The sequence below is a fragment of the Branchiostoma belcheri genome, unplaced genomic scaffold (assembly GCF_001625305.1).
Source record: "Branchiostoma belcheri isolate BF01 breed outbred unplaced genomic scaffold, Haploidv18h27 scaffold13, whole genome shotgun sequence".
Taxonomy (NCBI): Eukaryota; Metazoa; Chordata; class Leptocardii; order Amphioxiformes; family Branchiostomatidae; genus Branchiostoma; species Branchiostoma belcheri.
In genome coordinates this window covers 4,431,328-4,441,937 of record NW_017802713.1, presented here as the reverse complement: position 1 = coordinate 4,441,937, position 10,610 = coordinate 4,431,328, and the positions used below count along the sequence as shown (strand labels likewise).

Below are 10,610 nucleotides of genomic sequence, written 5' to 3'. Positions count from 1 at the left end.
ACCGGCTCGAGAGACAGGGGCCGGACTAATCTCACCTCTCACCGCATTCACACGGGCGATTGTCCGCCCATCAAACAGAGACCACACCGCACACCTCTCCACCGTCAGGCAGAAATTCATCGACAGGTGGACACCATGCTGGCGGACGACGTCATAGAACCAAGCCAAAGCCCCTGGGCCTCTCCAGTAGTACTGGCTCGGAAGAAAGATGGCTCATTTCGGTTCTGCGTTGACTACCGCAAACTACATCAAGCAACGGTCAAGGACGCCCATCCCCTCCCACGTACTGATGTCGTCCTCGATGCGTTGGCCGGGTCCGCCTTCTTCACAACCCTTGACCTGACGTCCGGCTATTGGCAGGTGAACATCGATCCCGACGACCGTGAGAAGACCGCCTTTACCACTGGACGCGGTCTGTACCAGTTCAAGGTCATGCCGTTCGGCCTCACCAACGCGCCGTCCACTTTCCAGCGCCTCATGGAACTGCTTCTCGCTGGCTTAGACTGGCAGACGTGTTTGGCTTACCTGGACGATGTCATTGTCTTCTCGCGGACATTTTCGGAACACCTGACCACCTTGGAAGAGGTCTTCCGACGCTTCCGTGCCGCCAATCTCAAACTGAATGCCAAGAAGTGCCAGTTCGCCCAGCCGCGGGTTCGTTTCCTCGGCCACATTGTTTCCCAGGCAGGGATTCAGCCTGACCCGACCAACACAGAGAAAGTCCAGCAGTGGCCAACGCCAACGTCAACGGCTGAAGTCAGAGCTTTCCTGGGCCTGGCATCGTACTACCGCAAATTCATACAGAACTTTGCTCGCATCGCAGACCCCCTGATAGCCCTGACAAGGAAACACGTTGCTTTTGTCTGGGATGACGCATGCCAGACAGCGTTTGAAACCCTGCGGGCTGCCTTGGTGGCCCCACCTGTGCTGGCATACCCGGACTTCACTGCTCCCTTGATCCTATACACGGACGCGTCCAACTCTGCTATCGGGGCCGTCTTGACACAACCGGGCGAGTCTGGTGAACGTGTCATCTAGTATGCAAGCAAAACATTGACCAAGTAGGAACGAAACTGGTTCACATATGATCGAGAGCTATTTGCCGTGGTCTGGAGCATCCGCCATTACCATTCCTACTTGGCGGGACAGTCGTTCTCAGTTGTCACTGACCACAAGCCCCTGATCGGCCTCAGCCCCAACCTTATCTCCACTGACCCGACCGGCCGACGTGCCAGATGGGCGATTGAATTGTCCACATATGACTTCACCATCACGTATCGGGCCGGCAAGTCTCACAACAACGCTGACGCCATGTCTCGACGACCAACACCGGGGAGGACAGCCAACGCAGGACAGCCCGAGGCTACGGCTGTGGCACCACCACGGCCAACCCCTGCATCGCAACATGCTGCACAACAGCCACTTACTGACACTGCGGCCAAGGACTCAGCAAAACCAGCACCCTTGTCGACGACCCCAGCCACTAGCGATTCCTCCGTCAATGCTGTGGACCAACCACAGGCTGCTCCGGACTCTCTCACCCTGTCCACCCTGCAACAGGCCCAACGAGCAGACCCTGACATCGCTGAGGTGCTCCGCTGGAAACAACGCGGACGACGACCGCCGTATGCTGCTGTCCATACTCGTGGCCGTTTTCTGAAGGCCCTATGGCACCAGTTCTCCACCTTACGAGTGACTGATGGACTGCTTTGTCGCCGCTGGCGACCGAACGCTCGCTGTCGTATCCTCCACCAACGAGTATTACCCAAACCACTCATCCCGACAGTACTCCAACAACTTCACAACGGTCCCTGTTCCGGCCACCTGGGTCCTACAAAGACGCTCCAACGGGTCTATATCAGGTTCTACTGGCCGGGGATGACCCAGGAAGTAAAGCGTTGGTGCCGTTCCTGTACCAAGTGCGCCACCCGTGCCACACCAACACCCTCCGCCCGAGCGCCCATGCAACCCATAAAGGTCAGCCAGCCCTTCGAGAAGGTTGCCATGGACTTAACAGAACTCCCTGTGTCGAAAAAGGGTAACAGATACTGTCTAGTGGTACAAGACTTCTTCACCAAGTATACAAACGCCTATCCCTTGGCGCGACAGGATGCCGCCACTGTAGCACAAGTGCTCTTTACACACTACATCCGGGAACATGGAGTACCCCGGTCCCTACACTCGGACCAAGGTCGACAATTCGAGGCGGAGACAATGAGAGAGCTGTACACGACGCTCGGTATTGCCAGAAGCCGTACAACACCGTATCACCCCCAAGGGGACGGACTCGTGGAATGTTTTAATAAAACGTTAAAGTCCATGCTCTCCAAGTATGTTTCGTCTACCGGCGACGACTGGGACGACCACCTGCCGCACATATTATTGGCGTACAATACGTCCATACATGCATCTACTGGCTACACTCCCTTCTACCTTGTACATGGGAGGGAAGCAAATCTGCCCGCTGACGTGATCTTCGACACGACACCACATGCCACATCAGCTACGAATTCGACCACGTCGTACGCCAGAAGCCTGAAAAGCAGCCTCCGCGCCGCCTTCGCCCACGTGACACAAAACACACGGCAAGCGAGTGACCGACAAAAAGCGGCGTACGATCGCACCGTTTGCTACAAGCCGTATGCAGTTGGTGACCGAGTGTGGCTACACGATCCGACGAAGCAGCGAAAGAAACTCCAGCCTCAGTGGAAGGGACCATATGTGGTCAGGGATGTGCGGCAGTCGGGTTTAAACACTGCATCGAGAATGAAACCAATCACAAAACTCAGGTCGTCCATTACAATAGACTGAAGCAGTGCCACACGCCTCCTGAGAATGCAGCTCAGCCCGCCAACAGACCGCTTCCAGAGAATACAGCTCAGCCCGTCAATGACGCACCCCCTGTACACGCGCAACCGCGAAGCCATCCAGCTCAACAAAGCACGAGGTCTGGTCGTGCAGTGCGGCCGCCGTTGCGATACAACGACTTTGATGTGGACTGATAATGCTGTACAGTGCGGACTGATAAACATGTACAGGACTGTTGAACAGGACTACATGAGTAGAAAGTACATGTGGCATATAAGAAGCTCGCTAGGAGCAAACATTATTTGTACTCTTTTCTTATGCCTTCCTGTTACTTAGATGTCAAGCAACATTGCGTATTTATAGCCTACGGTAATACTTGCTGATGTCTATCACTATGTACTAGTGTTCGTTCCGTGTCTCCTGACACCTAGCAGGATCAGCTTTATGGATCTATAGACTTCAGCTTTATTCAGTAGAATCTATAATTGTAACGTTACTACTGTTTCATTCGTTAACTGATACGGACCGTTTTCCATTACTATTGTTGCATTTTGTTATGTTAACCTATATACAGTATTATAAGCTGTTTACTTCAGGAGAAGTTTTCTTCATGTAAGGGGGGAAGAGTGTAAGTAGCTGAAATAGAACACCCCCGGGTTGGAATGGTATGGGCCAACCCGGGGTCAGAGGTGAACTAGAGCACATGGAAAGCTGTGTATTGTCTACAGCAGAATAGATTCAGCTCCACACTACTCATCGTCTGGCCTCCTTGTCTGCTAAGTATACGGAACTTACAATAGTAATTCACTAAAAATCACCCTGATGGAGGCCTAGCAAACTCACGTCGCATATTAACAACACAGTGATTTACATCATCACCCTGGTAGACTCTAGAAAGACACAGTATGAAATTTATGTGGCACTAATAAAGATCCTAATAAAACCAACAAACTGGAAGCCAGAAATCTCTGATGTCTTTATGTTTACCCAAAGAAAGCATATAATTGTTTTTGCTCTGTTTCCTCTTCTTCTCCAAACCAATAAGGTCAATGACCTGAACCAGATGTCTGTCACCATGGTAACTAGTTTTGGGTTATATCATGTCGCAATTTTATAGCAGGAGGGATTTAGACTCCTGGCACCATATATATGAATGTGTTTGAGTAAGAATTAACAGAGCAGACCATATGTGAACTTAAACATTATGCATTTGCTTTGCAAATGTTACCTTTCTAGTTTTGATATGTTTCTGGTTGTTTTTTTCTGCAGAATTATTGAGCCGTTGGCCTCCAGATGTTCAAAGTTCCGCTTCAAGCCTCTGTCATCCGACATCCTGCAGGCAAGACTCAAGCACATCGCCGAGGCGGAGAAGGTCAATGCTGAGGACAAGGTAGAGTTAGTCAACAGCAGCTGATACAGATTTGATTTTGTCCTGCCTTTTGTCGTCTTCATGTTAAGTCAGAACTGGTGATGATTTTGTAAGTAAGTAAGGCCATGTTAGTTTGATTATATGGATGACATCCTCTGGGAACCACGAAACTGATGCGAGCATGCGAATGAAAAAAAAAGTTTGGCAAAAAAAGGTTACTTCATTATTAAATCTATGTGGTCATAAAGGTTGAACAAATGTAAACACACAGAGTACGGCATGGCGAATAATAATAGACTCTTCATTTTCATTTCTTCACATTTTCTTCTTTTCCTGAATTGATTGCGGCATTCTATGACATTAGTAATCGTTTTCCAATCCTTTTTTTTTTACTTTTTTGGCAACATATGACATATATTCACTCAAAATCTCTCCTTAGCGTATAGTAAATGAGCATCTACAATGTCCCAAGGGTTTCCAGGAATTTCACTAAGTAGGACTGTGGGCATAGATGTGTGTCAGCAAAACTCCAGAGCTATGAGACATTCCTGTGGACATTCCATGCCTGTGGATAAAATTCCTGTACAATTCCTTGAATTCTTGCAAACTGCACACAATATTGTACCAATAGGCTCCCCTCTGAGGCGTCGCCAAAAATTAAAGACCTGTGATCCACCCTGGTGTGAGTGGATCAAATCTTAAACAAGTCAACAACATATTATTTTATCAATGTAACGGATTGTGTCTTCTTGTCCTCCTCCCAGGCTATAACTGCCCTGATAGACACCAGTGAAGGAGACCTGAGGAAAGCCATCACATACCTGCAGAGTGCTCACAGACTGAAGGGGGAGGATGCTGTCACAGAGAAGGACATTCTGGAGATCACTGGGGTGAGTACTGTAATTTTGTTTACCCAGCTTCACAAGGGGAAAACATATTTGGTCATTTTTTTCTTCTCCAAACACATATTAAGGTCAATGACCTGGACCAGACGGCTGTCACCATGGTAACTGCTGCAGTATAAGACACCCTCTGGTGTTGGATAACATTATTATTCTATATACATGTATAACAAGTTGGATGTATTATAGTAAGAATAAACAGAGCAGTATTTTGTTGGGCTAGACCATGTGAAGGTAAACATAATGTACACATGTATTTGTTTTAAAAATGTTTCCTTTCTAGTTCCTGCTTTCTTCACAGTACTTTTATATTCAGTCTTCACAGCCACTTCTGTACCGTGAACTTGTCATCAACATTGTTAAATCATTGGTCTTTCATCCTCTCCCTGCACTTGCCGCCACTGTGAAGATTATGTTCCATAAACATGTTCATTTTCCTTAACCCGTACGTCACAAATATGTTAAAAATTAACTTTTTTTTAAATCCAATTTTAACGTCATTTTTCCCCGAAACGGGGGTTAGACTTGCTTGCATCAAATGCAAGTCTTTTTTTGGAGCAAGATTTTTACGGCTGGATGCCCTTCCTAAAGCCAACCCATGACCTGAAATAATATTGACCCCAACAGGTCATCCCAAAGGACATGATCACACAGCTGATCCAGACCTGCTACTCTGACTCTTACGAAAAACTTGAGAAATCTGTCAAGGTAAGTTCTAGATTTCTTTCAGACATTAAGGTACAGTAGTGCACAGTCATTGCAGCAATATCGTCTTGAAGAATTTAAACCAGTTCAAACCATTAAAAGATGGTTTGGTGTTACTCTTAGGAAGCTAAAATACATGTACAGTCATAAGATTTACTTTTGGGTACAGAAGTATCATTTTGGGTGGCTGAGCTGTCCATTTGTGTATCTGTCCAGCCAAAGTAGGTTGACCCCAAGTGGGTAGGTGGAAGATTGACAGGCAAAATAACAGAAGGCCAAAGGCTTCAGAATCCTGCTGAAGGCAGCAGGAATATTGGAGATCAACATTGAAAAAATCAGTCAGGAGTTTGAGTTTGAGTTTTATTTAGAACCACAATTAGCCTCATAAGAGGCTATTCTTCCTGTGGTCTACACATTACTTCATAATTGAAGAGGAATGTACAAAAACATTACATAGTTAACAGTATGTACAATGTAGCAAACATAACACAATCCCTTAAATACACTATTTACAGTCCAATTGTACTTTGCTAGTTGCCGCCTGCATTGGTCCACAATTGTGACATTCTGTACAGGAAGCGCCTTTTCTGAGAGTTGGATTTTGGTTTTGGTAGTCTGATTTTGTTTGTACTGGTTGAGTGTGTTCAGTACTTGTGAATCTCAGATTTGAATGTGATTTTATCGTACAAAGCCTTTGGTTGTTTGGTGAGCATTATTCATTTAAAAGTGACAAGAAGCCAAGAATTGCGTACATTTCACGTCTGACATCTTTTATTGTATTTGTTATACTTGTGAAACATAATTATGATTTTCTTGCTTTTTTTTTCATTTCTTTATTCTCACTATACAGGATCTGAAAGCAGAAGGTTACTCAGCAGGACAGGTCATCTTGCAGGTGAGAATGGCACACAGCCTGGTATGTTTTCTTCTAGGTCCAGGGGTGAGGTAGTGTGGAATAGGCTCAGAACCAACAGGTAATCAACAGGTTTAAATCCTGCCATGTTACAGATCAATTCTGGCCTTGGCAATTTTAACTCACTTAACCCAGGTGTGAAATGGGTCCCTAACTTTGGTTGGGGAGGTAAAAGGCAGTGAAAGGAGAGGGATGGGTTCTGCCTTCCAATACTATGCACTAAATATACTAGTACTAGTCAATTAATCGGACTTTACAGCCACAGTAGACGATGCACTCCCAGGGTGGCGACAAGATAGTCTTCCGAGACTGGACTGCCAATGATGATATTGATGATGATGAGTCAATTAACAACCCACTGTCCCTACTGGCCTCACATAAAGGCTATGAGACTACCTTAACCCTTTTTACAGCGGTATTGTTTACATTGTAGGTGCGATACTGTTTGCTTGTGTTAGTAGGCAAAGGAATGCAATAAACTAATAAGGTTACTGTAGATTGACATAAAGATCAAGTTGTAAGGAAATGATGGCTAGCATGCTGGGAGGAAGTGATGGCTCCACCCACTTTAAGCTACTAAGCCAATTGAAAGTGCATTAGACCATCTCTTTGGTTGCACCAATAAATTCTCAAAAATACTTCCTTGAGCATTAAAATATCTGATTTCTTCTGTAAAGTAGCAGATGACTATACAGATTTTAAAGTAATTTGCAGTGTTTTTTTTCAGATCCATGATGAAGTATTGCCCAGAGAAAACCTAACAGACAAGCAGAAGTCAGTCATTGCTGAAAAAATCGCAGTAAGTCAAGAACCCTTACAAATTACATGTACCATGATTCAGCTGTGCTTTAGTTAGTACCCACAAAGCCTCAGCGCGTCGGCAGAACGTACTGCGCCTGCGCAGAACCCCAAATTTTCACGCTTTGCGGTGGATTTTTGGTCAACGTTGCATCAGAATTTTGCCTGTTGCAGAGGATATCTTTTCCAACATAACATTTGGAAACTACGGACAAGATGTTAACCTTATATGCGCGAATACGACCTTATATGAGACATTCTACCGAAGTGCTATCTATAATACACTACGGGTTTCGCACAGGTGCAGTACGTTCTGCCGATGTGCTCAAAGCCTCACATGAATAAGGTCACATGTCTCTAACCTTAACTCTACTGGTTTTACTTTCTTTCTTTCTTTCCTTATTGGCAATGACAACAGATCAATACACAGGCTATCAAGGCAGTGGTGACTGGTATCAGATAATCCACAAATACAAACGTGGAGACAAACATTAAATAAAGAAATCTACTATAAATACAAGACCTGAAATAAACATAACATATCGTAACTGCTTACAAAATACAGTGCTATAATACACTAGAAAGGCCGACATTTGCTCAAGAGGAAATACAGCACATTTCATCCATTCTTCCTCCCCATACCAAATTTCCCCTAGAAAGGCTAACATTTTTACATAGTAGTAATATAAGAAAATCAAGACATTCCTACCTGGCAGCAATATGTGAAAAAAGTGGAGATACTAATTGAAATGGATGGGAGACTTTGGGTAAAAGCTAAATTCAAGTGTAAAAGAATCAGGCCAAAAGGTGGTTCCTGCAGTGAGCCTTGAATTGACTGAGTGTGGGAGAGTCGGTGATGTGTCTTGGTAGACTAGTACTGTTCCAAAGCCGAGATATACTTTTGACAGTGGTTGTTGCAACTTTGATCCTTGTGTACCCTTTGTGTTGGAATATGAAGTTCAGCATTGTACTTTCATAACAGATAAACTTCCATGCGAATCATTGTTATTTCTAACCCGTTCCTTGTCAGATTTGTGACCAGCGGCTTGCAGACGGAGGGGACGAGTTTCTCCAGCTGATGGACCTGACCTCCGTCATGATGCAGCAGTTCTGTCACCCCGGCAACTGACACAGCTATCGCCATAGCAACTGACACATCTATCACCATAGCAACTGACACATCTATCACCATAGCAACTGACACATCTATCGCCATAGCAACTGACACATCTATCACCATAGCAACCTTTATGTAATACATGTATCAATAAGAACTCTTCCCTTTTTATAGGCTGAATTCTTCTTGGTAAGATTTATGCAGAAGGGATAGACCAGACTTTGTGAATACAAATATACATGTTCTCCTTGTTTTCCAAAATGTTTTGTGACATTCCTTCTTGTAATAAAAAGAGAGAGCACTCCTTGTTTGGGTTGTCGTATATGATAACTTTATTGCACAAATGTCATCATTGGTCAATCATATAGGTCGGGGTTATACCGCCCCTTACAAGGTGATATAACCTTTCATTAGCTTAGTACAAGATGGGGTTCACCAGGCGTCCGTCCGGGTGATGATGCAAATCACCATGTAGCTGATATGAAACAGGATCACCAGGCCTCCGTCCGGGTGATTTGAAGTGAATCACCAACTCCATACAGTAGTGTTTGTACCATCGCACACCGGGGCATGCCCCTACTTGTTCTCGAGGTGTGGTGGGTTCTTTAACGTGTGTGGCATGTGGCTCTCCCCAAACACAGGTCCTCCATTTAATGTCCTATCCGAGGGGCATCCCTAGTCTAAATCTGGTCAGACTGCTCCAGAACTTCATCCAGCTTTGGTCATCTGGTGTTCAGGAGAAGGTTTTGAATATTAATGAGTGAATGAATGAATGGTTTATTCAAAATAAGAATCTCTCACAGCCTCTTGGCTGAATTGCAGGTTCCTTGACAAATATGTGACTAGACGGCTATAGCAGAGATGGCACTCCAACAAAGTTCCATAAAGCTATAGAATCACATGATTTAATTGTGATTTTAGCCAATGAAAGTCCGGCCGATGCTCATATATATTTTTGTACACCCTACTTTTATGTATATCATTTTTGAGTGTCAATGTTCGATGTCAGTTCCAGTCTTTGAAATATATTAATAGCAACAGTTTCCAAGTATCGTTGTCCATTCCAACTCCTATACCTGCCTACATAGGTCAACTTCATTCCAAAAAGCGAGACCAAATCATCCATACACGACTACATTTTAACTCATATATTGTCAATAAAATTTTGGAGTTATAATTAGCTTTGTAGCGTTGTTGGCCTTATTGCCATACATTATTGTACCATATACGATTGCCGAGCAATTTAAATTTAGTTCATTCCATAACATACACTTGCTTGAGAGAACAGAGAAACTCTTTGAGGTTGATAGTTCGTTCATTGGTCAGTTTAGAAATTCGTTGCATCCTGTATAAACACTTCTGTTACTAACGAATGTGACGCAAGCTTGGAACACTTAAAGGTCCTGGTCTTGTCACTACAAGTGAAAATGACGCGTATCTTTCTTGTAACGAGCGCCAGGAGACACTTTAGGCCTCTCTTGGGATGAATAAAGAAAATGACGAATCTAGAAAGGAAGACATTTGCTTGGGAGCAAATACAGCATATTTCAGTCCATCTCCCTTCTCATTCCAAAATGGACAGTTCTATATCCACCTTCTCCATGTAGTGCTCTTTAAAGTGGAATGTTTCAATAACCCAATGTAGTCCTCAATACCTGGTGCTTTTTAGTAGATATTCTCAAATAAACACCTCAAAACACACAGGCTAGTGTTCAGGTCATATTCGGCTATGTAAGACCGCGTCGTAAATACCATTTGAACAAGATTGCCACGCAATTCAAGAAAATTTAATAAATCTAACACGATCACAAACGCACTGTACCGATTGGTTTATTGTTTCAGCAAAACATACAGTTCAACGATCCTAATATTACTTAATAATCATTAGCTACTTCATAAGATTAGTCTGCATATCTGGAACCATGGTTCTGCGCAGCTCTTGTAGAATTACAAACTCTAATACGGCAATCGCTATATTCATAAACATAACACTATGAA

At 44.3% G+C, this 10,610-nt stretch overlaps 1 protein-coding gene across 1 annotated transcript in view; it reads left to right on the top strand.

The window, feature by feature from the left end:
* LOC109463977 (replication factor C subunit 4-like) overlaps positions 1–8,920 on the top strand; it is a 15,251-nt gene extending 6,331 nt beyond the window's left edge. Inside the window, exons 9-14 of the mRNA XM_019760896.1 lie at positions 4,078–4,198; positions 4,942–5,067; positions 5,707–5,787; positions 6,635–6,679; positions 7,425–7,496; positions 8,526–8,920. Of these exons, the coding sequence (XP_019616455.1) occupies positions 4,078–4,198; positions 4,942–5,067; positions 5,707–5,787; positions 6,635–6,679; positions 7,425–7,496; positions 8,526–8,624 (544 nt within the window). The 3' untranslated portion in view covers positions 8,625–8,920. The remainder of the gene's footprint in view (positions 1–4,077; positions 4,199–4,941; positions 5,068–5,706; positions 5,788–6,634; positions 6,680–7,424; positions 7,497–8,525) is intronic.
* Positions 8,921–10,610: the final 1,690 nt, after the last annotated feature.